This window comes from Cucurbitaria berberidis (assembly GCF_010015615.1).
Source record: "Cucurbitaria berberidis CBS 394.84 unplaced genomic scaffold K460scaffold_1, whole genome shotgun sequence".
NCBI lineage: Eukaryota > Fungi > Ascomycota > Dothideomycetes > Pleosporales > Cucurbitariaceae > Cucurbitaria > Cucurbitaria berberidis.
The window spans coordinates 5824687-5849659 of NW_024468935.1; the positions used below are offsets into that span (position 1 = coordinate 5824687).

General features: G+C 53.0%; 12 protein-coding genes across 12 annotated transcripts; 5 read left to right on the forward strand and 7 right to left on the reverse strand.

Annotated features, from left to right (window-relative positions):
- Positions 1-23: 23 nt before the first annotated feature.
- Positions 24-1309, reverse strand: K460DRAFT_413206 (dihydrodipicolinate synthetase). The gene is made up of 2 exons (XM_040937595.1): positions 1026-1309; positions 24-969 (listed from the first exon to the last, which is right to left on the reverse strand). Exons 1-2 carry the CDS (start codon positions 1290-1292, stop codon positions 265-267), a joined length of 972 nt encoding a protein of 323 aa, XP_040794237.1. The 5' UTR covers positions 1293-1309; the 3' UTR covers positions 24-264.
- Positions 1310-1454: 145 nt separating this feature from the next.
- K460DRAFT_391907 (delta-1-pyrroline-5-carboxylate dehydrogenase) lies at positions 1455-3715 on the forward strand. Its single transcript, XM_040935855.1, has 2 exons — positions 1455-3247; positions 3298-3715. Exons 1-2 carry the CDS (start codon positions 1678-1680, stop codon positions 3468-3470), a joined length of 1743 nt encoding a protein of 580 aa, XP_040794238.1. The 5' UTR covers positions 1455-1677; the 3' UTR covers positions 3471-3715.
- A 228-nt stretch (positions 3716-3943) lies between these two features.
- On the reverse strand, positions 3944-4783 carry K460DRAFT_39165 (uncharacterized protein). Its single transcript, XM_040935839.1, has one exon. The coding sequence runs from the start codon at positions 4735-4737 to the stop codon at positions 4063-4065; it is 675 nt and encodes a 224-aa protein (XP_040794239.1). The 5' UTR covers positions 4738-4783; the 3' UTR covers positions 3944-4062.
- A 1409-nt stretch (positions 4784-6192) lies between these two features.
- Positions 6193-7658, reverse strand: K460DRAFT_362419 (uncharacterized protein). The gene is made up of 2 exons (XM_040932634.1): positions 7224-7658; positions 6193-7117 (listed from the first exon to the last, which is right to left on the reverse strand). Exons 1-2 carry the CDS (start codon positions 7276-7278, stop codon positions 6690-6692), a joined length of 483 nt encoding a protein of 160 aa, XP_040794240.1. The 5' UTR covers positions 7279-7658; the 3' UTR covers positions 6193-6689.
- Positions 7659-8217: 559 nt separating this feature from the next.
- K460DRAFT_39184 (arginine-tRNA-protein transferase 1) lies at positions 8218-10439 on the forward strand. Its single transcript, XM_040935849.1, has 5 exons — positions 8218-8346; positions 8921-9059; positions 9112-9234; positions 9284-10163; positions 10213-10439. The coding sequence occupies exons 1-5, from the start codon at positions 8322-8324 to the stop codon at positions 10333-10335; spliced, it is 1290 nt and encodes a 429-aa protein (XP_040794241.1). The 5' UTR covers positions 8218-8321; the 3' UTR covers positions 10336-10439.
- A 135-nt stretch (positions 10440-10574) lies between these two features.
- On the forward strand, positions 10575-11922 carry K460DRAFT_362422 (synaptic glyco protein SC2). The gene is made up of 3 exons (XM_040932635.1): positions 10575-10648; positions 10724-10939; positions 10989-11922. The coding sequence occupies exons 1-3, from the start codon at positions 10609-10611 to the stop codon at positions 11648-11650; spliced, it is 918 nt and encodes a 305-aa protein (XP_040794242.1). The 5' UTR covers positions 10575-10608; the 3' UTR covers positions 11651-11922.
- Positions 11923-12877: 955 nt separating this feature from the next.
- K460DRAFT_39257 (heme peroxidase) lies at positions 12878-16598 on the forward strand. Its single transcript, XM_040935891.1, has 3 exons — positions 12878-12979; positions 13123-16466; positions 16527-16598. Exons 2-3 carry the CDS (start codon positions 13136-13138, stop codon positions 16550-16552), a joined length of 3357 nt encoding a protein of 1118 aa, XP_040794243.1. The 5' UTR covers positions 12878-12979; positions 13123-13135; the 3' UTR covers positions 16553-16598.
- On the reverse strand, positions 16526-19255 carry K460DRAFT_362425 (succinate dehydrogenase). Its single transcript, XM_040932636.1, has 5 exons — positions 18785-19255; positions 18137-18720; positions 17920-18059; positions 17394-17870; positions 16526-17310 (listed from the first exon to the last, which is right to left on the reverse strand). Exons 1-5 carry the CDS (start codon positions 18934-18936, stop codon positions 16753-16755), a joined length of 1911 nt encoding a protein of 636 aa, XP_040794244.1. The 5' UTR covers positions 18937-19255; the 3' UTR covers positions 16526-16752.
- Positions 19256-19652: 397 nt separating this feature from the next.
- Positions 19653-20075, reverse strand: K460DRAFT_401700 (uncharacterized protein; the record flags this gene model as incomplete). Its single annotated transcript, XM_040936445.1, has 1 exon — positions 19653-20075. The coding sequence occupies one exon, from the start codon at positions 20073-20075 to the stop codon at positions 19653-19655; it is 423 nt and encodes a 140-aa protein (XP_040794245.1).
- A 731-nt stretch (positions 20076-20806) lies between these two features.
- Positions 20807-21926, reverse strand: K460DRAFT_39292 (uncharacterized protein). Its single transcript, XM_040935914.1, has 2 exons — positions 21032-21926; positions 20807-20976 (listed from the first exon to the last, which is right to left on the reverse strand). The coding sequence occupies exon 1, from the start codon at positions 21756-21758 to the stop codon at positions 21138-21140; it is 621 nt and encodes a 206-aa protein (XP_040794246.1). The 5' UTR covers positions 21759-21926; the 3' UTR covers positions 20807-20976; positions 21032-21137.
- Positions 21927-22359, reverse strand: K460DRAFT_39287 (uncharacterized protein). Its single transcript, XM_040935909.1, has one exon. The coding sequence runs from the start codon at positions 22326-22328 to the stop codon at positions 22095-22097; it is 234 nt and encodes a 77-aa protein (XP_040794247.1). The 5' UTR covers positions 22329-22359; the 3' UTR covers positions 21927-22094.
- Positions 22360-22722: 363 nt separating this feature from the next.
- On the forward strand, positions 22723-24146 carry K460DRAFT_39306 (uncharacterized protein). The gene is made up of 4 exons (XM_040935922.1): positions 22723-22902; positions 22953-22981; positions 23028-23553; positions 23604-24146. The coding sequence occupies exons 1-4, from the start codon at positions 22858-22860 to the stop codon at positions 23904-23906; spliced, it is 903 nt and encodes a 300-aa protein (XP_040794248.1). The 5' UTR covers positions 22723-22857; the 3' UTR covers positions 23907-24146.
- Positions 24147-24973: the final 827 nt, after the last annotated feature.

Genomic DNA, 24973 nt, shown 5'->3' on the forward strand with positions numbered 1-24973 from the left:
ATAGACTAGTACCTTGGCTGTTGAATCTCGTCCCATGTTATCAGCCGCCCCACTGCTAGATCCATCTTGATCGCATGTCACCGGCAATCGTTTGGCTGGTATTACAGGCCGCGTGAATCTTGTATCTCCGCCATCTCGACATTTTTAAGTGTATCGATCGGGTTCAATTTGTGATAAGAAACGATATGATTGATGTAATCTATATGCTATAAGTCACCTCTACGGCTCTACTCCGGTCATTAGAATTGGCGATAAGGGAGAAATTCAAATCTTCGCTGTAATGGGCTTGTTCACCGCGGGAAAGCTTCGCTCCAGCTTAGCGACCTCCGCCATCCTCGACTTTACTCGTTCCTTGATAGGAGCTGGTGGCTCGACGTAGGGCTGGCGTGGCTTCAGCTTCGACGCAGCGTCCCGGATGCCAGCATCAGTGGCGCTGTGAAGGGCTGCGGCATATTTGGTTGCGGCAATGCCTGCCTTGATAGGCTGCTCGGCGAGCGCGGCTTTCTGGTGCAGGGCAAGCGCCTCGTCTGTCTTGCCGTCCTGATACAGAGCGTATATGCGGGCGATTGTCTTGGGGAAAACATTGGCGAACGCTGCGATGCATCCGGACGAGCCTGAGGCTAGGCCCCCAATGATGAAGTCCGACTGTCCACCGAAGACAGCGAAGCGCTCCTTGGGGAGCACGGCTGCCAAGCGCGCAATTTTTGCGACTGAGCCGCATGTCAGCTTTACGCCTACGATGTTCTTGTGTCGGTTGGCCATGGCCGCGATAAAGTCTGAGTCGAGATCGACGCCATTGCAGACGCCAGGAAAGTTGTAGATGATAACAGGCAGTGCACTGCGATCGGCAATGGATCCGTAGAAGTTTTCTAGAACTTGGGGCGTCGTGGCTGGCCCAAAGTATGCGGGTGGAAGGACCAGAACCGAATTAGCGCCCGCCTCCGCAGCGTCGCTGATGAATTCCAGGACCTAGCCAAGTTGGTCAACCAGACATTCCTGTTGAATCGGATAAAGATAACAATTACCTGTGCTGTGGAGTGGCCGCCAACGCCAGCCATAAGGGGGAACGTCGGCCCTACTGCTCGCCGCGCAGTTTGGACCAACGTTCGACGCTCCTCTCGCGTCAGCAGCATTGTTTCTGCATTCGTGCCTAGGATCACGAGACCAGCAAGTCCCGTGGTGGAAAGGTAGGAGAAGTAGCGCGCCTGCGCCTCGAGATCAATAGTGTCTGATTCGGGATTGAAGAAGGTGACAGCCGGGCACCAAACGCCGCGTGGGGGAACTTGAGACATGGTTTGAGATGAAGAAGTAGAATAAAAGCAAATGGCACACTTTGATACTTTTGCTACTGGGCCTGCTGGTACTACTTATTCATGTCTATCTATTGCCTCATGTTTCACGTGACCCAACGTCTCGGGATGTTTCCCGAGTAGTATCTGTGGATCCGAATTGAAAGCGATGTCGCTCTTCTGCACAACTTCGTCAACGTACGTAACCTATCCAAAAAAAAGTTATTGCGGCTGTTCACGGCTCTGGGGTCCCAGCTACGGGTGGATGACCGTTACCGTTGTAGATCGGACATGAGGTCGTGAGTACTTAGAAGGCGTTGCCCAGTAATTGAGTCTCGTCTGCATCACTGTCTTACCCCTCATACCCCCCATCCCTCTATTCCTCAACATGTCGAGCATTCGTACTCTCGCACAGCTGAACCGAGGAGCACGGCGGCCATTGGCAAGCGCACAGCGATGTGCCTTCCTCCAGCCTCAGCTTCGCACAAAGGCCACAGTGCCCTTCAGGCTACCTGATGCACGTAACGAGCCCAACCCCACATACGAAAAGGGTTCGATCGAGCGTACCAAGCTCGAGGAGACTCTAAAGCGCATGAAGACCCAGATCCCTCTTCAGAGCGAGATTCATTTCAGCGGCAAGTCACAGCAAGTCTCCAGCGCATGGGACCAGCCATTGCCAGCCGACCACAAGACCACCTTCACCAGCTACCCTCTCGCAACCAAGGAGCAGGTCTCTGAAGCCATTGAGGCGGCCCTGAAGGCGAAGAAGTCATGGGAAAACACACCTTTCGTCGACCGAGCAGCCATCTTCCTCAAGGCTGCTGAGCTCGTTGCGACCAAGTACCGATATGAGCTTATTGCCGCAACCATGCTTGGTCAGGGCAAGAACATCTGGCAGGGCGAGGTAGATGCTGCTGCTGAGTTGGCCGACTTCTTCCGTCTCAACTGCAACTACGCCGCTGAGATCATCTCGAAGCAGCCGGAGCGAGGCAGCGATGGCATGTGGTCCCGTCTTGACTACCGCCCGGTAGAAGGCTTCGTCTATGCCGTCTCGCCCTTCAACTTCACTGCTATTGGCGGCAACCTGGTTTCAGGACCTGCCATCATGGGTAATGTTGTCATCTGGAAGCCATCGCCGTCCAACATCTACGCCAGCACCATTGTGTACAAGATTCTGCTCGAGGCTGGTCTTCCTCCGGATGTCATCCAGTTTGTACCTGGTGAGCCCGAAGAGATCAACGATGTTGTCTTCAACCACCGCGACTTCGCTGGTCTCAACTTCGTCGGCTCTTCAGATGTTTTCCGCTCGCTCGCCGCTCGCATTGGTGAGGGCGTTGGCAAGAGCACGTACCGCGAATTCCCTCGCATGGTCGGCGAGACCAGTGGCAAGAACTTCACTCTCATCCACCCCACGGCGGATATCCCCTCTGCAGTCAAGCACACGATCCGCGGCTCGTTCGAGTACCAGGGTCAGAAATGCTCAGCCACATCCCGCCTCTACCTCCCAGAGTCTCGCTCCAAGGAGTTCATTGATGCCATCGTGAAGGATGTCAAGGGCATCACCCAGGGTAACCCCCACGAGGACCTCGCTGCCTTCATGGGCCCGGTCATTCACCGTCGTTCGTTCGACAAGATCAAGGCCGTCATTGATGAGAGCAACAAGGACTCTTCGCTCAAGCTCCTCGTTGGAGGCACATACGATGACTCCGAGGGCTTCTACATCAAGCCGACTATCTACCAAGCCGACTCGCCCGACCACAAGCTCTTCAACTATGAGATCTTCGGCCCTGTGCTCGCCATCCACGTCTACCCTGACGCAGAATGGAGCCAGATCCTTGAGAAGGTTGACCAAGCCGGTGGCAACTTCGCCCTTACCGGCGCTGTGTTCGCCAACTCGCGTACCGCTATTCGCGAGGCTGAGGATGCCCTTCGCTACTCCGCTGGCAACTTCTACATCAGTAAGCCCATCTTCCCTCCTCACTTGATCAACTCGCTAACCCTTTTACAGACAGCAAGACCACCGCCGCCCTCATCGGCCAGCAAAGCTTCGGTGGAAGCCGAGCAAGTGGTACCAACGACAAGGCCGGTTCCTCCAACCCCATGTTCCGCTTCACCAGCCCGCGTCTCATCAAGGAAGAGTTCTTCCCTGTCTCCGAGTACCTCTATCCTTCCAACAAGTAATCGTTTAGCCAAGCTGGGCTATAATACTAGGGTTTGTCAAGCATGGTTCATGATTATGTATAATGAAAATGGGTTAGTTATGGGGGCCGATCAATTTGTAAATAGATGTCGCTCATTGTTTGGAGTTTGCTTCTCACTAGCATTTCTGCGTTGGTGCCTTGAAAAGCGATATTGTATTGCTGGACACGGCGCTTGGTATCTAAACTCTATAGATGAAAGTATCATCAATGACAAGGTGTTCGTACAAAGTGTTGTTTATTGATTTTAAGAAGTATCTCATGACTAATACTCACTGTCAGAAGTGAAGATCCCTGTTGATATTTCACGAAGCCCGAAGGTAATTATCAGCTTTTTGTTCTCGAGTGGCTAAAGGTAACCTCTAATGACCAATATAGATAATCTTAGCTCAATGCGTCATATGACACAAACAGATGTATATTCCATAAGAGAAAATCTCGACCAATCAAATTCAGAGCACTAACACGAGAGTATAGACACGAGAAAGCATTCATATATTATTGAAGAAGTTAATTATATTTCAACACAAACCACCACCCTCAAACAACCAAAGCTTCCTACAACCAATCTATTTCTATGAGCGCCCAACAGCCTTCTTGACTTGATACTTCGCCTTTTGCAAAGTATCAGTTGCAAATCCGGCAACCGAGCGAGCACGACGGCGTTGCCAGTCCGCGTTGTCGACTTCTTGCCATGTATTAGTCTTGTGGCGTGGCAAGAAGTCGTCAAAGGTGGTCTCAGCTCGAGTCAAGGCTGGTCGACGCGTGTAGTCGTGTACCTCTGGGGCAGCTGACTTGATACCCTCAACCGAAGGCAGCTCAAGAAGGGGTGCTGGAACAGGCTTACGCTTTATCTGGGTTGGGGCTACCAGAGGGACTTCGTAGACTGGAGGAGGAGTTGGAAGCCGATGTGCAACTGGCTTCCGCTTTATCTCCATTTGAGCGCCTGGAAATGGCTTGTATCTAGGAGGACTGGGCTTCGCTGTAGGCTGAAGTGTCTTTGACTGGATCGAATGCTGATATGCTTCCTGCTCATCCTCTGCTACTGCAGCAGCGAGCGCCTTCTTAGCCAGCAATTCTGCATTAGCAACCTCGTATTCTGAAGGGCTCTCGGAAAATTCACCATCTTGCCAGGACGAAAGTTCCCATGGGATGATATAGGTCTCCGGTGCCGCCTCGACAAAGGCGACGGACCTGCCACGGTGCCTCCGTGGGAAGGCAGTCATGAACTCTTGAAATGTTGGTGACATTCTAGAGATGAATTTGGTTTGTGACGAATTGGAATCTGAGTGTGTGATAGTGAAGTTTGAATGACTATACTGGAAAGATTGAAAATCGAATATATACCGGGTCATTGAGACTGGAGTTGATTACATACGTTTACAGTGGAGCCTACTCTGTGCAATGACTTCGCGGCTATTATATGCATAATGCGTTTACAATGTCTCTCCAGGTGTGTTGGTCTGGATGTCTAAGACAAATAAGGAAGCTGAAGCTACGAGGCTCTCAGAGTGAGAATATAAGCACGCATATGCTATCAGATGACTGAATCACTGGTGGAATAAATCAAAGTGTATATCTCAAACAACACATTCAGAATAAGTATCAATGAAAACAAAATCTCGGTTTCCACAACGTAATATCAGTATCCAACGAACTAGGCGCAATCAACCAAACAAAAAAAAAGCCACCCACTTACCGTCTACTCTGATCTCATACCTACCTGCCCTCCTAACTCTCTCCTACTTAGCACCATCAGCACCACGCTTCTTCACCGCAAACTTCTCCACCCAAGCGCGTAGTCCATGACCCATCTTCTTCGCCTTCTCGCGATGCGCCTCCGCCAAGCGAGCCTCTACCTCTTTGTCAAGATCAGACAAGGATTTCTGCTTCTTCAGCAAAACATCATCAGACTCATTTGCGGGGGACAGACTAGACTGGCAGGAGGACTGGGACTTTGACGTGCGGTGGGGTGTGGCGCCGAAGTGGACGTGGGCCTGGGAAGTAGGGGCGGGTGATGTTGGGATTGCTGAGATCATTTTGAATGAAATGGTGAGTTAGTGTTTTGGTGTATGAGTGTTAGTAGAGATAGACAGGAAGGCTTGTGGGAAGAGCTTATATGTTCTACGAGCCAATGACATTGTATAACGGACATGGTGCGTGAGTGTTCCACAATGTAGGATTATGTACAAGGGCAATCTGGTACAGGCTTTGTATGTAATGACACATAGTGTACAGACCCTTGTCTCACTGAATGAGAATGTAGCTGGCTGGAATACATTGAGCGGACGGATATATGATCTAGGATCTTGACTTCGTGGGCGCGGAATTCGAATTAGGGAGTAGGAGGAACTTTTCGCTAGTGTCCAACTGATAAAAAGAGTGCATATATCATAAATGAGAATGGAAGACGTCGAAGAGGATTGAAACTACGTCGTAGCTCATCAAAGAGCTGGCCTCGGCTTCAGCTACGAATGTGCAAGGCTGGCTATGCAATTCAAGTCTTTGAGTCGGTTTTTGCACTAAGTAAAGGTGAGGTTATCCCAGACTCGAATTACCGTAGCACCTACTTTTGCTGGAACTGTAGCGTGTTGGTGCAATACTTTAACCTTTCGATCATGATTATCCTCACTCGCTGGTCTCGCGACCTTGTCGAGGTATCTCGTCTCGCATTTGGTATATCTATGCCTGTTGCATTAGGGTTCATGAAAAAGCAGGTGTCCTCTTCAAAGGATAGTAGCAAGAGCATTGGATAGAGGAAGCATGTGTTGTGGCTGTTTCTAGGCAAAAAAGATAGGGCACAGACCACACGAAGCAGAGAAGTGGAACTCAAGGTTTCTGTTGGTTAAAACCCCGGGCGAAAGGTGAGCGGGGATCGTTCACACCAATTGCCAGAAGAAGAGGGTGCTTGGCGAGGCCAAATTGCATTGTTGCGAGCCTGAGTGGCCCAGGGCTCTTGCGTGCAGGAGAGCCGCATATGCATCATGCTACCAGCTGGACGAGCGACCACAACGCCCAGATAATAATTAAAACAAAACAGAGCCCGAGTCTATGATCCTCCCGAAGTTTTTGAGATGCCGTCGTATGCAATATTAGGTAAAGGACAAGTGAAACCGTCAGAGGTTGAGGTCCGTGTGTAGAAAATTCCTCCGCTGTGCTTGGGTGCGTCTTTTTGTGTGCACCGGAAAGCACGAAGCGCAGCCTACCGTTGCATGGTACATCGGTCCAGCGCCTCTAGCAACTCTGGACGGTCTGCTAACGCCTGTCGTGCCTGTGGGTATGTGAACCAGTTTCTTGACCGCTTGTGCATCTCAGGCCACTGGGCTTCCTGCTTCTCAACGGTCGCTTCGAAGAATTGATACGAGGCCTTCGGGGCCTGGGATGTGAGCTGGTCGGGTTTCCGCCTCTCGGAAATGAGACCAAGGTCGTAGTTAATTTTGCATATTATGCCGGCCTCTTCCCAGGCCTCGCGCTTGGCAGCGTCTTGCGCGGTCGCTTCGTCCGTCTCCCATCCGCCTTTGGGGAGCACCCAGCCGCCCCGACGGGTAGACTGTATAAGAAGCACATAGAACTTGTCCGCGGACAGCGGAACAACGCCTGCGACCAGTCGTTCGCCCTGAGCGCCGTAGCCTGCACGCAATCAGCGGGTTGTCAAAGAAAAGGCGGTGGGAGATTGATGAACAAGGGTAATTGAAGCCTTGGGGGGAAATTGGAGCGGTCTCGTGAGCAGACTTACGTTGGTTTACGCGACCAGTACGTGACTGCATGGGTAGCTGTTGTGTGGCGGCCATGTCGCGCCGCTGAGGTACCTCGACGAGCGACTCGAGAAAGAGAGCAAGGGGCACCACTTGTGTGCGACTCGCTCAACACGACGCTGGGGTAAGTCAAGGAGGGGCTTTGGTCGGTGAGCAGAGGCGAGCCAGGCGGTGAAAGGAGGCCGAGCAAACAGCGAGGTGGCTTCACAGTGCTAGTGGTAGTGACTGAGCAAATGTGAAGGGGGGAACGTGGCAGAGGAATGGGCTGAGCAAGGCTCAGTCCCGCGGGTGACGGGGCTGAGGATGTTGGAGGAGCCTGCGAGCAGCAAAGAAATTCGGCATGGTGGATGGATGTTTTAGTAGGTGGTTCGGGTCAGGGACTTTTTGCGTGGGAAACTAAAAGGTCACTCCTGCCGCCAAGGCCCCGCCCGCAAGAGGATCATTGTCCGGGGGGCCTGCCGGAGTGTGCAGAGGACGGCAATAAGGACGACTCGTACATGGCTAAAAGATGCCAAACAAAGCATTCATCGACCCTGGCGGCGCCAAAGACAGGCCAGCTACGGCTCCAGCGTGCACCCGATGCTCGCAGTAGCAGCAGCAGTAGCAGCAGCAGGGCTGGCGGGGGCACGCGAGGCCAGCGGCGCCCGCCTGCAGCGTCTCTCTGATGAGCAGCCTGGCAAACCTCCTCGAATGACGTATAGCAGCCTGTAGAGGATGAATTGGCCCACTAGAAGACGTGCAATTGCCCCCGTGTAGACGCTGACAGGACTTTCTGGAGCGCTGCCACCACGCCGTGATACACGACTTCTCTCCATCTTCTGTGCCTGACCCTGCGAGCCCACCACCGCGCTTCTCCGCTACCAGCAGCATCTCACTTCACCGCCCAGCGACCAACCAACTGCCCCAAAGCGCGGGTCTCTAACAGGCGGGCGCGCAAAAGGAGGCTATTATTCACCTGCTCGACTCCTGTCAATTACCCTCCCGCCGCTCCATCACTGTCTTCTCGTCGCGACATCCCTCCGTCTCCGTCTTGGACCACCCCCACCAGCTACGCTTGCTCCCACGCTTATGCTGCCCTCATGCAGTCCAGTGTGACGCCCTACGGTATGTTTTGCTCCAACCACCTCGCTGGGATCCAGCTCGTGCCTGTCTGGCTGGATATCAAGCATCCTTGGACGGTTTTACCGCGACAGACATGGGCATTACCAGACCCTGGACGTGACTAGGTGCTGATGCTGCTCTCCAGGCTACAGTAGTGAGTCCTGCGGATACTGCAAAGAGGCATCGAATGGCCGCCGAACGCCCAATTCTCGTAGGATCCCCTTCTTCTCTCCGTCTTCTTGATTTCAGACCCACATGATCACGCTGCATGCCGCTGTTCGAGCTGCCAAGCAGTCGACGTGAGGTCACGGTGCTTCCTCCGCCTTCGATTGAAGTGCTGTTAAGGTTGCTCGCCTTCACGTGCATGTCCCCGCGATGCATGACATCTCTTCACCTCCAATCGCTTGAATTTCATCGCAAAGCATCGTTGTTTACGTTGGAGTTACTCGGATGAATCTCGTCGACTATTCCCTTGCCACGTCACGCCACACTTTCTTCCTATGCGTTTCCGACGCCCAGCGGGAGGATTCGGAAGGAGCGTATCCTGTTCGCATACTGACTAGCCTTACATAATCAGGAGCAAGCTACTACTTCTCGTCAAAAAGCTTGACGGTGGAGGTTTACCAGATTCTGGTGGATCGCGGTTGGAGGCGATCTGGCACAATCTTCTACAAGCCCGATGTATTACGGCATTGCTGTCCGCATTACACGATTCGGTAAGAACTCTTCTGGGAAGTGATGCTGCGTTTGACTCACTCAAAAGTCCAGTCTCCCAGTCGACGCCTTCAAACCCTCGAAAGATCAGCGACGAGCGATCAATAAGTGGAACGACCATGTCTTGGGCGACGCCTATATGAAAGAAGCTTCTAAGCGTTACCCCATAACGAAAGAGTATGTACTACAGCCTAAGCTAACAAGTCATGTGCTGATCATAACCCAGAGCGAAGGCTCGACTCAAGAACACTTTCGACCTGACTCACGAGGTACACAAGGCGGAGCTTGAGCATGTTAAACAACCGCCTGAGCCCGCCCATCGATTCGAAGTAACACTCGAGCCAGCAGGCTTCACCCGCGAGAAGTATGAGCTATTCCACAACTACCAGCAAAACGTGCACAAGGAGAAGCCAAATAACATCTCGCAATCCGGCTTCAAGGGCTTTCTGTGCGAATCTCCGCTACCACAAACCTCTAGGGAAGTCAATGGTAAGACGCAGCTTCTCGGCTCGTACCATCAATGCTACCGACTTGATGGACGACTCATTGCCATGAGCATACTAGACTTGCTACCTCACTGTGTTAGTGGCGTCTACATGCTATACCACTCGGACTTTGAACACTGGCAATTTGGGAAGCTGAGCGCGCTCCGTGAGATTGCTCTTGCACTCGAGGGCAGCTACGAATACTACTACATGGGCTACTACATACACTCATGCACCAAGATGAAGTACAAGGGGGACTACAAGACACAGCATGTGCTAGACCCGGAGACGCATGAGTGGAATCCACTGGATGACGAGCTGCGCGGCTTGCTCGACCGCCAGGCGTACGTGTCATTGTCAAGGGAGCGTCGAAAAAAGGCCGAAAAAGAGGTCTCCGTAACCATCGACGACAGAGATGCAAAGGAAAATGCTCAATCAACGCCAGCCGAGCTTTCCGATTACCCGCTACCAACGGCCGCTGAAGGAGGCGAAGCGGTTTCGAATGGAATGTCATTGTTCGACCTGAAGATTCCCGGCCTTATGACAGTAGAGGAGATAGAAGAGCAACTGGACCTTGGTACCATGCCAATTCGAGTAGGGAATAAGATGGCTGAAGCTCAGGTAGGTTTATAGTCGTGAGATGTCAAAACTCTCAGCTAATAAGATGCAGGATTTGGTATCATGGGACAGCGGTGACCTACGAAGTCCTCAGTCGATCAAAGGAATCATAGGTGAACTAGTTGCTTGTCTGGGTCCTGAAGCTGCATGCCATGTGGTGGTAAAGTTCGATTAAGGATCGTATAGAGGAGACAGGCAGCAGAACTGCTGCGGGGAGCATAATTCAACCCTGATGCCAAACAGCCAACAGCCAAGAACACCCTAGAGATTCTCGCAACGTGATACTTTGTGCTCATGTGCTTGCTATTCATTCATCAAATCTCCTTTCTAGGAACCCCAGTCTAACCTGGGGTCCCGAGGCTCGGCCCAAGGATGCCGACAGCTCCGAAATACATCTTCGCATGTCTCACCCACAACGCTGACAGTGACATTGCCGCAACACAGCACCATGTCTGCGCCTAGTGTCACTCTCGTTGTGCGCCCGCGTGGTAAGTCCTAGCTCTGAATCACATCTGCGTTTGCGGTGTCTCTGTTGAATTGCACAATTGCTAATGCCCCGCCAGGCAAGCCGATCAAGAACCTCCCCGAAACCATCACCGTCAGCTCGGACGCGTCGACGGCAGAGATCTTTGAGAGAATTGCAGATGTATCTAAATTCTCGATTCATCGATTGAGGGTCACCAAGGGCAGCGATGGTGCGCCAGTCTCCAACGTGGGTGATGTGACAGTCCACGAGACGGGTTTGAGGAACAAGAGTGCTATAGATGTCAAGGATCTGGGTACGTACTACCCTCTTCCTACGGATAAACTGTAGCTAACAAACTTCAGGTCCGCAGATATCCTGGCGCACCGTCTTCATCGTCGAATACCTCGGTCCCCTCCTCATTCATCCACTCGTGTACCTCGCCCGCCCCATCATCTATGGCACATCAGCGCCCGCTTCTCCGCTCCAGAAACTCACGCTTCTCCTGTGCGTCATACACTTTGCAAAGCGCGAGTTCGAAACGCTGTTCGTGCACCGCTTCTCCTCGGCGACAATGCCTGCAAGGAACATATTCAAGAACAGTGGATACTATTGGCTGTTTTCTGGCTTGAATCTGGCGTACTGGACATACGGCCCCAACAGCCCCGCTGCGAAGCCGTCAAACCCGCTCCTTACGTATCTGGGAGTGGCGCTCTTTACGATTGGCGAGGTCTGCAATTATAGCACACATCTCACCTTGAAGAACCTGCGCAAGCCTGGGACTACGGAGCGCGGCATCCCGCAAGGCCTCGGCTTCGATATTGTGACGTGTCCGAATTACATGTTTGAGGCTATTGCGTGGATTGGCGTTGCATTGGTCAACTGGAGCTTAGCTACGGTTATCTTCATCATTATGGCAGTCGGCCAGATGGGTGTCTGGGCGTGGAAGAAGGAGAGGAGATATCGCAAGGAGTTCGGCGACAAGTACAAGCGCAAGAGGTATGCCATCTTGCCAGGTATCTGGTAGACAGACCGTGATTAGGAAGGCGCGAATATGTGTGGGGTCGGAGGACTAGAAGTTCGTTTGCCTAGTCGCCATATTAGGTGACCCTAATTAGGATATGGGCACATGTAGTGGTGGGTTGCAGTGGCACAGCACATGAGGTTTGCAGCTGGAGGCCAGCAATGACGAGCCAATGGCGAACCACACCATGTATATTGCATTGCTGCAGTTCGGTCAGGCTGTCATGAGGCAGACCGGAAGGGGGCGCACAGCATAAGTTATTCCAAGTCCAAGACCAAGATGCCGAGGCCCCTACTATATACGCTATTTACGGGCACATTGATGACCTGTAATACCGCAGAAGACGCACTAGAAGGTGTACAGAACTCCGCCCACAAAATTCATGCTGTGCAATCAGTCGAGCCGATATAGATTATTCTTGTTCCCGGGGAAGCTGCTCAAAGCCGAAAATGGTTCATCGCCCGTCCCGCGCCCGCCCTCGGGCAGCGCCGAGAGTCTTTAATGGCCCCTGCATAAGCGCAAGCAAACTACGAGGAGGCCACCCTCGCGCCCTCGAACTCACCAATACGAAGGCGGATGCTCATGCATCACACGATCTCGACATTGACATCATAGCTTTTGCTGCCTGCGGTGGCCTTCTCACACAAGGCAAACTCCCGTTCCGAGCTGACATGTGGAGGGAATAAGCACGGAAGTAAAGGACTCGACTCGCAGCCGTTGGAGCCCCCCCTAGACCCCACTACCACCTCCCTCTGGCCATTCCGAGCTGAGCATGCAGTCTCTAACGCTTTTGCCGGACGCTGCTCTGATAATGCGTACGCTGTCATTGGTCATGCATTGCGTATTGGCGGGCCCACGGCCTTGCATGGGTTTGGCAGGTAGGTGTGCATTTCAGCTTCTCGGCCTTCAGAGAGAGGGCTGAGCTCGAGGGCTTACACTCTCTAGGGCCTCACTGCGCATTGAAAAGGGAAATATTGGGGGTCGGTCCTTCAGCCGCAGAGGCCGGCAGCACAGCATGTTCGGCAATCAGCAAACTTATAAAGGAGCTGCGTTGTTTCGTGTGGAGGCTGTCAAACGGCTTCTCAGCCTGCATGAACGCTTCGTACTACTTTTGACTGTTGCACTTGAGGCGTCGTTATCCTTGTTGCTTTTTTAGGTGCATTTATATCCTGTCTTACTCTGCTACGGTGCTTCTTCTCTTCATTCCTCCAGCGTAGATAAGAGTAGTTTGACAAGACTACTTGCATATCGTACGCTATCTGGGGCCAGATCATTGTGCGATTGCGCGTTCGATAGTTAAAGAGAATCGTGACTTGAGAGTGTTAGGAAGATGTAAGTTGACCAAGTTCACTTGCCCCTACTTAACCACTGCACCAATCGTGCTGAAAAAGCTCCGCGCTCCTACTCTACACATCTAAAACTATGTTGAGATACACATTGGACTTTCTCTACCAGCATCTACTGATTATGTTTAGCATTGAACACATCATGGCAGCAGACGCAAAAGCCGCGTGGGATACCCACGTCGACACACGCACAGGTGCCACACCACCAAAGCCAGCTGAACCATCTGAGTTGTCCAAACTACGGAACACACTTGGAGGTCCCTTCAAGTCACTTGCAGGTCTGGTAGGTGCGGCTGCAAGCCCCGTACCCGACCAGACCGGGGATGGCAGCAAGATTACGCCAGAGGAGAAGGCAAGCCTGTACAAAAAGATCGAAGACGGTCTAAAAGACATGTCCTATCTTAGAATTGAGAATATCCAGACTTTGCTCGAGACGCAGAGAGAGAAGTTGATGGGCGCGTATACCGACGATAAGACGTATCTCATGGAGGGGCTGATCCGGACTGCTGCTGCGTTGCCTGATGGCTCGAAGACAAGGGATGCAGTCACGCACAAGTTTCTGGAACAGCTATGGAATGACCTGCCGCACCCACCGCAATCCTATCTTGGAGCAAAGTATCAATACCGGTCAGCGGATGGGTCTAATAACAGCCTTGTCAACCCGCAGGTCGGTGCAGCAGGAACCCCTTATGCTAGGACGGTCAAGCCGTCTTCGATGCAAACCCCTGCGCGACCAGATCCAGGAGTCGTGTTTGACAGCATCATGACGAGGAAGCATGCTGAGCACCACCCGAACAAGATCTCAAGCATGCTGTTTTACGTGGCTTCTATCATCATTCACGACTGCTTCCGGACCAGTCACGAAGACTTCTCGGTGTCTATGACTTCGTCGTACCTGGACCTCTCGCCTCTGTACGGCAGCAATCAAGCCGAGCAGGATCAGATGCGGACGCACGTTGATGGAAAGATCAAGCCAGACTGCTTTTCCGAAGCGCGGCTGCTGTTCTTCCCGCCTGGCGTGGGAGCGTTGTTGATCATGTTCAACCGGTTTCACAACTATACCGTGGAAAACTTGGCCACTATCAACGAGCAAGGCCGCTTCACGAAGCCTCCAGCTGAAGCACCAAAGGCAACCGGCGACGAAACGGCGGACCAAAAGGCAAAGGAGAAGTATGAAGCGGCGTGGAAGAAGTACGACAACGACCTCTTCCAGACTGGTCGGCTTATTACCTGCGGACTCTACGTCAACATCATCCTCATCGACTACGTCCGGACGATCCTCGATCTCAATCGCACCGACAGTAACTGGCAGTTGGACCCACGTCTTGACATCGATGGTGTACCGATGGGAGTCGGAAACCAAGTCTCCGCCGAGTTTAACTTAGTGTACAGGTGGCACTCCTCAGTCTCCGACCGAGACGAGAAGTGGACAAAAGAGATGTGGGAGGGCCTTTTCGGAGAAGGTCGCGACCCCAAGACAGTCGGCAAATACGAGTTCCTCGCCGGCCTAAATGAGGTGTACAAGAAAACTGATGCTGATCCATCGAAGCGAAAGTTCGCTGGCCTCGAACGAAAAAAAGACGGTACCTTGCCGGATCAAGAGCTTGTCGACATCCTGACCTCCAGTATCGAAGATTGCGCCAACTCTTTTGGCCCAAATAGGGTGCCTTCCATCTTTCGCGCCATTGAAGTTCTCGGTATTGAACAGGCGCGAGCATGGAATTTGGGGAGTCTGAACGAGTTCAGGAAGTACTTCCACCTGGAACCGCACAATACCTTCGCAGACATTACGAGCGACAAGTATGTCCAGGAGCAGCTGAAGCACCTCTACGACCACCCGGATAAGGTCGAAATCTACCCCGGTATCGTCGTCGAAGATGGAAAGAAGCCCTTGGCCCCTGGATCGGGCCTGTGTCCCTCATACACCGTGTCTCGCGCCGTCCTCTCCGACGCCGTAGCTCTGGTGCGCGGCGACAGGTTCTACACGCACGATTATAACCCGCGAACACTGACAAACTGGGGGTACCGCCTCGTCGACTCGGACAACGATGTCGACAATGGCTGTGTGTTCTACAAGCTTTTCCTCCGCGCGTTTCCACAGCACTTCAAGTACAACAGTGTGTATGTACACTATCCCCTCACTGTCCCATCGGCTATGGAGGTGGCGCTCAAAGACCTGAAGAAAGACCACCTCTACGACTTCGCGAAGCCGAAAGCGACTGTTCATCCACATCTGGTCAGCGAGTACAAACTTGCTACGGAGATTATGCAAGACCAGGGTACTTTCAAAGTCGTCTGGGGCAAGGCGATGGAATACATCATGGGCGATGCGGCAAAAGACTTCATGCTCGCCGGTGATGGGCCGAAGAATACTGCGTCCCGCCAGATGGTGTCAAAGGCGCTGTACATCTCCGACTGGGACAAAGAAGTGCGCTCGTACTACACGGCAAAGACTCGAGAGCTATTGCAAGAAAAGTCAGCCAAGATTGCAGACTTCAACCAAGTCGACATCATCCGAGATGTAGGGAACCTCGCACACGTCCACTTTTGCGCCGAGCTGTTCATGCTTCCGCTCAAGACCGACGCGTCGCCACATGGAATCTTCACAGAGTCGGAACTATACCTCATCATGTCCGGTGTCTTCGCATTGATCTTCTTCGACGTCGACCCGGCCGGCTCCTTCCCACTGCACGTAAAAGCGCACAAAGCCACGCACATCCTCGGCTCCATCATCGAGACAAACGTCCAGGCCATCGCCTCCTCTGGCTTCCTCTCGTCCGTCATGCAAGCCATCTGGCCGCACGACTCGGTCCTCAAGTCGTACGGCAAACACATGATCCAGCGCCTCCTGCAGAGCGGCATGGACCCCAAGCAACTCGTCTGGGGCCACCTGCTCGGCACAGCCGGCGGCATGGTATCCAACCAAGGCCAGCTCTTCAGCCAAACGCTCGAATACTTCCTCCTCGGCGACGGAAAACAGCACTGGTCAGCGATCCAAGCCCTCGCGCACGACGACAGCGATGCCGCATTCGAGAAGCTAATGCACTACACCATGGAAGGCGGGCGTCTGAACGGCGAAACAGGCGTCGTCCGCGCCGTAGCGAAGGAAACTTCCATCACTGAAGCAGGCAAAACAACGCATCTGTCCGCCGGCGACGCCGTCTTTGTCAATCTGCGCGCTGCGTCGCATGATCCTGCCATCTTCCCTGATCCAGACCAAGTCGATATCACGCGCCCGCTTGACGTGTATGTGCATCTGGGCCATGGTCCGCACCAGTGTCTGGGGCTGCCGATGACGCGCATCAGCCTCACTACGATGCTGAAGGAAGTTGCTAAGCTGAAGAACTTGCGGCCGGCGCTGGGACCGCAGGGGAAAGTGCATAAGGTTGCCAAGGCGATGGTTGCGGACGAAAAGTATCCGTATCATGCGTATTTAACGGAGAATTGGGATATGTATTTTCCGTTTCCTTGTGGTAAGTCTACTCCCTTCCCCCTGTTATTCAATCGAGTGCCGTGCTAACTGTGCTTTGTAGCGCTTAAGGTGGTTTGGGACGATTAGGTGGACGTGGTCGATTTCCAAGTGTTAAAAAGATGTGGAAATAGCTATATGAAGGGATGATGGACATAGTAAAAGATGGCACATACGGCATTTACATACTTTCATTTCCCAGCGGGGGCGTCTTATCTACAAACGTTTTCCTCTCACTGTATCTTAAAATCGGACAATCAACGTTTTCTTTTCGGGAGTCAGTAGGTCGGTCAGTACGACCGCTTAACAGGCGGTACACTCGCTGCCTCTTCTTCATCTAGTGTGCCCATCTGCACGTCTCTCATCCCATATTTCACATCATCGCCCACATTTCTTTGCCACGTTAGACTATGCTTCATCCACGCCTTGTCGTCCCTCTCTTTGAAATCATCTCGCGCGTGCGCACCCCTACTCTCTGTGCGCGTAAGCGCCGCTTTACTTGTCTGCGACGCATTCGTCAGTAGATTACGCAGCTCGAGTGTTTCTATCAAATCGCTATTCCAGATGAGACTTTTATCTGTGACGCGCAAGTCGGTTGCGAAGCTGTTCTCGACAGCTTGGAGCTGCTTGTTCCCATTCGATAAGGAGTCGTGCGTGCGGAATACAGCGGTGGTTTGTTGCATAGTGGTTTGCATGGTGTTGCGCAAGGCAGCCGTTGGCGTGGTACCGGAGGCGGTTAGGAATGTGCTGACTTCGCGGATGGAGTCGAGGCCGATGTCTCTCGGTGATGGGTGGTGTGATGCGGATGGAGCGTGGTTCGTGGAGATGTGTAGTGCGGATGCTCGGCCCTATGCTCACTCGTTAGTACGTAGCATCGCTGCAGGCTCGATCGAATTATGAAGGAGTTTCGAAAGTGGACTTGGACACGCACAAATACAACAATGTCGAGCAGTGAGTTTGCGCCTAGTCGGTTTGCTCCATGCACACTGACACACGCCGCTTCGCCCGCCGCATACAGTCCATCCACAACACACTCTTTCCCTTCTTTAACATCTAAAACCTGCCCGTGATAATTCGTCGGAACACCACCCATACAATAATGCACCGTGGGCAGCACAGGAATCGGCTCCTTCGTGATATCAATGCCCGCAAAGATGCCCGCCGTTTCCGCTATGCCCGGCAATCTCTCCATGATGATCTCCTTGGGCAAATGCGATAGTTGCAAATGGATGTGGTCTTTATTAGGTCCACAACCCCGGCCTTCGAGGATCTCGAGATTCATGGAGCGGCTGACAACGTCTCTGGATGCGAGGTCCTTTGCAGTGGGAGCGTAACGTTCCATGAAGCGTTCGCCTTGGGCGTTGAGGAGGTAGCCGCCTTCTCCACGGGCGCCTTCTGTGATCAGGACCTGTGGAAGCCGTCAGTGGGGGTTGGGCGGTGAGGTTGGGCGGACGTACGCCTGCGCCGTAGATCCCAGACGGATGGAACTGCACAAACTCCATATCCTGAAGGGGCAATCCCGCTCTTGATACCATTGCACTGCCATCTCCAGTGCTCGTGTGAGCGCTCGTTGCGCTAAAGTATGCTCGTCCGTAACCTGTCATCCTCCGTTAGTACGTCTGTTCTATCACTTCCTTCATTATCTCGGTTCAACCATTTTCTCAGTCCACTCACCTCCAGTAGCCAAAACAGTGTTCCTCGCAAACATCCTATGACACGTCCCATCCTCCATATTTAGCGCTGTGATCCCCACACACTTCCCCTCACTCATCATCAAATCCAACGCAAACCACTCAATGAAGAACTGCACCCCCTCTTTCAAACTCTGCCCATAGAGCGTATGTAGCATAGCATGCCCCGTGCGATCCGCCGCACACGCCGTCCGATACGCCTGTCCTCCTTTCCCATACTTTAAACTTTGCCCACCCAAGGCACGTTGATATATCGTGCCCTCGCTCGTCCTGCTAAACGGCATGCCGTAGTTTTCCAGTTCGACGACAGCAGGAACAGCTTCGCGCGTCATGTAGTGGATAGCGTCCTGGTCGCCGAGCCAGTCGGAGCCTTTGATCGTGTCGTACATGTGCCAGCGCCAGTCGTCTTCTGTCATGTTGCCCAGCGCGGCATTGATGCCGCCTTGTGCCGCTACGGTGTGCGAGCGTGTTGGGAAGAGTTTGGATATGCACGCGGTCTTTAATCCGGCTTCTGTAAGGCCGACGGCAGCTCGAAGCCCTGCGCCGCCTGCGCCGACGACGATAGCGCTGTGTGGTGTTAGGTTTGTTCTACGGTAAGAACCCTGAGTGGAGAATGAGATTCAAAGCGTACTCATAGTAGTGATCAATGACGGTTAAGCCTTTGACATCCGAGCTGTCTACTGAGGCAAAGCCGCGTTGCTGTTGGCTTGTTTGCCGTAGGAAGGAGCAGCTACGAGGATTGAATTGCCGGCGCCGAGCAGCTGGCGCGAAAGCACGCATCATGGAGGCGGTAGAAGGCGAACACGCAACATGAGGGATAGACAATCGATAAATAGCAAAAGATGACAGAAAATCCTACAAGCAGATGCAAGAAGTACCGCCAGCGCCGCTAGCTTAGCTGTTCGGCATGCCCCTCCCCAGCTTCGACATGGTCCTCGGTTGTATCGATTCGAGGTGGGAAAGTAGAGTCGCTCCTGAGATTCGATATTGACCTTCGTCATAGAAGCCTGAGGTGGTATTGATGCACGTTGTGACTGCTAACGTAAGAGCATCTCGCACTTGAGGACGTTGGTCAGTTTTAGATGGGTAGGTAGAGATATTTGGAGACACATTGTTTGCGGGGTTGGAAAGCTGGAGAGATGCAATTGCCCCTGACTCGCATGCTTCCGAATTCACGGGAATGCCCAACTTGACCAATCGGGGATAACACATTTGAAGACTCGAGTAACCGAACATCGCTCTTCGGCTACTTGATGGCACAGGTCAATTGAGATCATGCAATTAAGAGAAACAAACTACGACATTCTTGCCACGCTGGCTGCTAGTAAACGGGAGAAACTCACAGAACCGAGTCATACCAAAACGACGTGACAATTCATGAGGTATTAGCTACTATGAGGCACTTCTCCACTCATGAAGAAGCCCTTTGGGGGCTATTCTATATCAACATTGACGATTCTGTCTAGAAAGTGTCGCCGACGAGCTCTCGAGGCATCAGATCAACCCAGGAACCATTCACTATTCATGGCTCGCCTCGCCTTCTTATTCGCGTCCACTTTCGCTGCAGCATCCTTTGCCTTCCGCCTCGCTTGCTCCGCCTTCATGCGCTGCAAATCCGCCTTTGGGTCGGTGGACTTTGCGTCCTCCTCTTTCATCCCCAGCATCAGCGCCTCATCCCAAAGCGACATGCGGAAGTCATCAACAGGCTTCTTATTGTCGTTGCTCAGCTTCCGCACCTTCGTCCGCTCTGGCAGGTGCTGTTCTTCCGCCTTCTTCGGTCGCACATACGGCTTCTGGAACAATATCTGCGAGTCTGCACTCCCAGGACGGTTCTCTTGGTCGTCGAAGCTGTCATCTGCAGACTCGGCGAACTGCGCGATCCTAGCTTTTCTACGAGGCGCAACTTCCTCCTGGACAGTCATATTTAACTTGTCGAGACGATCGCATCGCTGAACCCTACGAAGTGCCTTCTGGGCTGGGGACACGGACGAGGCTATGGTCTTATGCCTACGGGAATGTGGCGATGGCGTTGAGAGGCGACCAGGTATGTGCAGCACAGGAACAGACGCATTGCTACATACGGGGGTGGAAGGCCTAACGATGCGGGACATGGAATCTGTCGAAATACCGCCATTGGATACAGAGCTGCCCCGCCGACGGCTTGACTGGGACGTTGCAGGTCCACTGCTTGACATGGAGGTAGCTCGGCTGCGCATCGACAATGGCGTGTTGGGAGAAGACCCCGAAGTTGGCGTACCGTTGGAAGAGCCTGCACGGCTGTGCATGGTAGACAGTGTGCGGGTAGACATTGATCTCAACGGAGGACAGCTCGAAGCTGGGTCGCTCGATGGCGAGGTGGAAGGTCTAGCGCTAGGCATGGTGGTTGATTCTTTCCCGTACTGACCGAGTTTGGGTTGTTGAGTGCGTTTGTGTGGATGTCTAAGTAGGCTAGGAAACTTTCTCAAGGGTCTTAATCCTCCAGGGCGAAAGGTATCAAACGAGAGACCGCTTCACTCGAGCAACACTTCTGTTGGCTGGGATGGGGCTGCCCTTTCACTAGCTTTCCACCTGGCAACCGTTATGGATTGGCCAACAATGAGTGAACTCCTTGGGTGCGATTGAATCGAGAGGAACATTTTCATATAAGTTCATGTAAGATGAGACGGTGTCTTCGTGGGGAAACAATGCTCGAATAATAATTGTCGGTCATGTCCACTATGTGTAGGCCGTTGGCAGTGCTAAATCACTCCAGCCTGCACAATGTAGCTTGGATAAGGAAGAGACAGCCTGTGATAAACGCCGTACAGTGCTAGCCCATGGTATCTGTAAGGGGGTATTAGAACTAACATGCTTTGCGCACAAAGTTGGCAATGCTCACCCAGAATTCAGACGCCATCCGATGCAAGACGCCGCTCGCAGTCCTGAAACTCATCATGAAACTCCCTGGAAATGAATCAAAACTTCTCGGCTCTTGCGTGCTCTGATCATCGCTGCAAGTACATGCCCGACGTCAACATGACCGACCCATACCGCTCGTTTGCGCGCCACAGATACTTGAGGAATACAATGGCCTTCAAGTAAACGCGCATGATCCGCCGCCGCCGGTTGCGATCGGCGTCGAGAACTTTGCGGAGCACATCGGAAAGGGAAAGGGCGGAGAGAGTCTTTCGAAGCGGAGACTGTATGATGGCTTTCTTGACCAAAGCCCTGGAAAGCTTGGGTGCAGCGACGGTGGACGGCTCCGGGGCAAAAGCTTCTGGCGTCTCTGGGTTCTCGTTGGGCGTCACAGGCTTCTCTGTGGCCCGGAGTGACTCGTACTCGAAGACCTCGGGAATACTGCCAAGCGTTGGCGAGAAGGGAGGTGACCATGGGCTGCTGGGGTGCAAAGACATGTCGCAGGATGGGGTTGAAGCCATTTGGTGTTGTTGTTGTTTGCGCAGAGGCGGCCGAGCGCCGCGGTGTTGGAGCGAAGGAGGTGAGGGTGGGTTAGGAATGGAGCGCTCAGGCCAGACGGGCATGGAGAAGCGCCTTGAAGTGAGAGCCTTTTGCTTTGCTAGTCCGGTCCCTATGAGAAAATCACATCGGGGTGGTGAAAAAAGCAGCATGTTGACACGTGTAACGCGTGGAGGCTGTTGCGTGGCGAGGGCGAGACTCGTAACTCGTAACCTTGTAGCAGAATGAAAGTAGAGGGAAGCGAGAGAGGCCGAGGCTTGGGAACGTGTAATAGCTGGATTTGACGAAGACGACTAGTAGTAGTAGTAGTAGCTGGCGACGACCCCGCGTTTGCAGACGGTAGTTGGAGCCAGACAAGCTTCTCTTAGCATACTGATGACTCCAGCTATGTGATCGTGTGGACAGACGCGTTTGCCTTCAGAGCGACAAGACGACGGGTATGTAAGCCGCCGCGTCAATCACGCGCGTGGAACAATACGAGCTGAAGGTCAGGAGGTGAGCAAAGCAGCAAGGTGAGCTGGACTCGAGAAGTTGGGCCAGTGGTGGGGAGTTGCCCAGCGAGGGCTTTGTGTAATGCAATTGTTAATTCGCATCATGTCGCAGCCGGAAAAGAAAAGATGGAAAGCAATCGAGAAATCGTCGACACATACAGGGCAGGAAGCGGGCGGGCTAGAGGAAGTGGCGACCGGTACGCTAATCGCACGGGCCAATAGAAATAGCATGTGTTGCTGCCGACCCCAGGCTTCACACCACCGATTACCACATGGCTCGGCTTGATACGCCCACCATAGAGCGCGCAGCCCTTTAACCATCACCAGACGCCTGCGGTTCCTCAGCTTGCTCAGCCTGCTCAGCTTGCTGCACCTGGCAAGCAGGCTCAAGCCCTTCCCTCCCTTGCTTGCTCTGCGTCCAATCGCTACCGTAGTCGAAATACCTGGACTCTCAAGGCGGCGCACACACATGAACAGCATGGGCGATAAGTGTGTATTATCGTCTACGCGCTGAGGTACATGGGAAAGTAGCCCAAATCTGCGCCTGGGGTGCTACCAACCATGCCATCGGGATGCGGAGAAGCTGGTCAAGAACGTACATCTGCTCACTGTACATGAGACTGCTAACACTGCCTGTGCTCCCTCTTCGACCGCCGTCTACATTCCCTTTCTCAGCTTCACCTTTGCCCTGTCCTTGACTTCTCAGCCTACTAATTCGCTGCGATTGTGTGCCCCTCAAATAACCAACCAAGAGGTCAACATGACCTACACTAGAAAGCAGGTTGTCACTTGCCTCAGCGTTCTAGTGCGTCGTAGTGCTATCCTACAATCTTTCCACTACTGATAAGTCTCTAGTATCTCATCATCGCGACCGGGCTGGCGGGGTGAGTCGTCCAGGAATTACTCGAACCTTGCCGCTGACCCTCATAGATATGCCTCGTCTCGCGCAAACGCTCGCTCCGTGCCCATCTCTGACACGCTCACGGGCTTCGTCACTGCCCTACCATTCATCGCTGGCCTATTCCTCGAGTGCGGCTACGACCTCACTCGCCGTCAGGAGCGTCGGCAACATCTGAGCCGTGGCGAGATCCAGCGACCACCGCTAGTCATCATCGCAAACACCATCATCTTCATATACTCGAGCGTCGTCATCACTCTTCTCGGCACACATGCCGCCCCGCCATCTGGGCTAGACTGCGGCCTGCGAGGACGCTGGCAGACGCTGTTCAAGCAAAAAGACGCAGATGCCATCAGGAAGATCCAGGATGCCTTCAAGTGCTGTGGCTTTGCCAATTCACGAGACATGGCCTGGCCATTCCCGGATAGAAGCCATGACCAGCACGCCTGTGAGAGCGCGTTTGGCAGGACGAGTGGATGTCTAGGAGCGTGGAAAGCCGAGGAGCAGCAGATTGCAGGCTTGCTCATAGGAGTGGTTGGCATGGTCTTTATCTGGCAGGTTCGTTACCCCGAATCCATCTGGCAGTAGAGTGCTAACGCAGATCTCAGTTTGCCATCATCGCTATACCCACCCAGCGCGAGTCCTGGCTTCACCGCGTTGCCCCCGATCGAATCTCTCGCATGATCGCTGACGAGAGACACGGCGGCAGTGAGGAGCCTCGACGCGCCATTGATTACGTGCCGGGGTACAACCGCTATTCCGATCGCGTCCAAGAGGAGGATGAACAGGACGACGATCTGAACTCCAGACGTGCCATCGAGGAAGGCAACCGCCGGCTCACCAATGCTTTGCCCGGACCTCTCGACCGGGATCAGCAGCCTACGGTCGAGAACGAATGGGCTCGGGCTTGAAATGAACGGTCCCAGCCAGACCTCTGCACAACATCTGATGTTAAAGCATTCATGCTTGATTTCGGTGTTTTGAGGACAACGGAATACCGAACTAATCAAGCATGTGGCATTGTAGTTTGAGTAGGGCAGCTGAAGGAAGACTGAAGTTCAGCGCACTCAACACAATGTCCAGGGTAGTGTGCAATATAGGCTACACTCCAATACAATGTATACCCAACCACTGCCTACCGTCAAGACATACACTTCGTGTAAGAGTCATGTCAGCTACTCATTGTATGCACATGAGCTCGTAAGTGATGTTGACTGACAAGACCTTCATCGAGAAACCCATTAAATTTCTATAAATCCCCTTTGCCGTCGTCCAGAGCACAAAACATCCCAATCTCAATCAAAACACAAACTAACCCACTGCCCCAATATCCAAGACAGAACAAATTATGTCGACCCAGACTCAAACTCAAACTCCCACTACCAAGACCTCGGACTCGGACTCGCATCCCTGCGCCCGTCCTAGGATGTCTCGCCGCCTTCCCACTGAATTCGACGACTTTGTTCACTGTAAGCAATTGTCGACGTGGGAGGATGAGGATGACAAGGCCAAGGCCCAGCGGGCGAGGGAGAAGGTCAAGAAGGCTGCGAGAAAGTTGGGTTTACGCTTTTCTGCCTTCCAGAAGAAGTAAGAAGGAGAAGTCTCCCGTGTCGGGATAGGTAAGTAAAGGTAAGGAACGGCAGGGTGGTGGCCGTGTTGAGCAGAGGGAGTCGGTAGGTATCTTGAATTATCGTTCTAACTCACAATTGATTGGTCGTAGTGACCCAATGCCCTACACAGCCACACTGCCTGTTTCAGCAACTGCCATGTCAACGAGCCAGAGCAGCCGGCTGATGCTGGTACCGGTGAAGCTTAGTTGACTACCCAGGCTCGCAATATGTTTCTCTATACAATTCTGCTATCCTTACGTGACAGACTAGGACATGATCTCCCTAGAATATCTCTTGTAAAATGAGCTGCCCGAAATGAGACCCGAAACGCCTTGGATTTGATAAAGAATTGGTAGGCCGCTAAAATG

Excerpts from the sequence above, each read along its gene's own strand:
- K460DRAFT_39165 (XM_040935839.1), bottom strand. The coding sequence starts at position 4,737 with ATGTCACCAACATTTCAAGAGTTCATGACTGCCTTCCCACGGAGGCAC.
- K460DRAFT_362425 (XM_040932636.1), bottom strand. The coding sequence starts at position 18,936 with ATGATGCGTGCTTTCGCGCCAGCTGCTCGGCGCCGGCAATTCAATCCT. Across the intron at positions 18,060-18,136 it reads CACTGTTTTGGCTACTGGAG|GTTACGGACGAGCATACTTT; the intron begins GTGAGTGGACTG and ends GGAGGATGACAG. Across the intron at positions 17,311-17,393 it reads TGCTCGACATTGTTGTATTT|GGCCGAGCATCCGCACTACA; the intron begins GTGCGTGTCCAA and ends GAGTGAGCATAG.
- K460DRAFT_39306 (XM_040935922.1), top strand. The coding sequence starts at position 22,858 with ATGACCTACACTAGAAAGCAGGTTGTCACTTGCCTCAGCGTTCTA. Across the intron at positions 22,903-22,952 it reads TCACTTGCCTCAGCGTTCTA|TATCTCATCATCGCGACCGG; the intron begins GTGCGTCGTAGT and ends ATAAGTCTCTAG. Across the intron at positions 22,982-23,027 it reads ATCGCGACCGGGCTGGCGGG|ATATGCCTCGTCTCGCGCAA; the intron begins GTGAGTCGTCCA and ends TGACCCTCATAG.
- K460DRAFT_39292 (XM_040935914.1), bottom strand. The coding sequence starts at position 21,758 with ATGCTGCTTTTTTCACCACCCCGATGTGATTTTCTCATAGGGACCGGA.
- K460DRAFT_362422 (XM_040932635.1), top strand. The coding sequence starts at position 10,609 with ATGTCTGCGCCTAGTGTCACTCTCGTTGTGCGCCCGCGTG. Across the intron at positions 10,649-10,723 it reads TCTCGTTGTGCGCCCGCGTG|GCAAGCCGATCAAGAACCTC; the intron begins GTAAGTCCTAGC and ends ATGCCCCGCCAG. Across the intron at positions 10,940-10,988 it reads TATAGATGTCAAGGATCTGG|GTCCGCAGATATCCTGGCGC; the intron begins GTACGTACTACC and ends AACAAACTTCAG.
- K460DRAFT_391907 (XM_040935855.1), top strand. The coding sequence starts at position 1,678 with ATGTCGAGCATTCGTACTCTCGCACAGCTGAACCGAGGAGCACGGCGG. Across the intron at positions 3,248-3,297 it reads CGCTGGCAACTTCTACATCA|ACAGCAAGACCACCGCCGCC; the intron begins GTAAGCCCATCT and ends ACCCTTTTACAG.
- K460DRAFT_413206 (XM_040937595.1), bottom strand. The coding sequence starts at position 1,292 with ATGTCTCAAGTTCCCCCACGCGGCGTTTGGTGCCCGGCTGTCACCTTC. Across the intron at positions 970-1,025 it reads GCGGCCACTCCACAGCACAG|GTCCTGGAATTCATCAGCGA; the intron begins GTAATTGTTATC and ends CAACTTGGCTAG.
- K460DRAFT_39184 (XM_040935849.1), top strand. The coding sequence starts at position 8,322 with ATGCAGTCCAGTGTGACGCCCTACG. Across the intron at positions 8,347-8,920 it reads GTCCAGTGTGACGCCCTACG|GAGCAAGCTACTACTTCTCG; the intron begins GTATGTTTTGCT and ends TTACATAATCAG. Across the intron at positions 10,164-10,212 it reads ATAAGATGGCTGAAGCTCAG|GATTTGGTATCATGGGACAG; the intron begins GTAGGTTTATAG and ends AATAAGATGCAG.
- K460DRAFT_362419 (XM_040932634.1), bottom strand. The coding sequence starts at position 7,278 with ATGGCCGCCACACAACAGCTACCCATGCAGTCACGTACTGGTCGCGTA. Across the intron at positions 7,118-7,223 it reads TACTGGTCGCGTAAACCAAC|GCTACGGCGCTCAGGGCGAA; the intron begins GTAAGTCTGCTC and ends GATTGCGTGCAG.
- K460DRAFT_39257 (XM_040935891.1), top strand. The coding sequence starts at position 13,136 with ATGGCAGCAGACGCAAAAGCCGCGTGGGATACCCACGTCGACACACGC. Across the intron at positions 16,467-16,526 it reads GTATTTTCCGTTTCCTTGTG|CGCTTAAGGTGGTTTGGGAC; the intron begins GTAAGTCTACTC and ends TGTGCTTTGTAG.
- K460DRAFT_39287 (XM_040935909.1), bottom strand. The coding sequence starts at position 22,328 with ATGCTATTTCTATTGGCCCGTGCGATTAGCGTACCGGTCGCCACTTCC.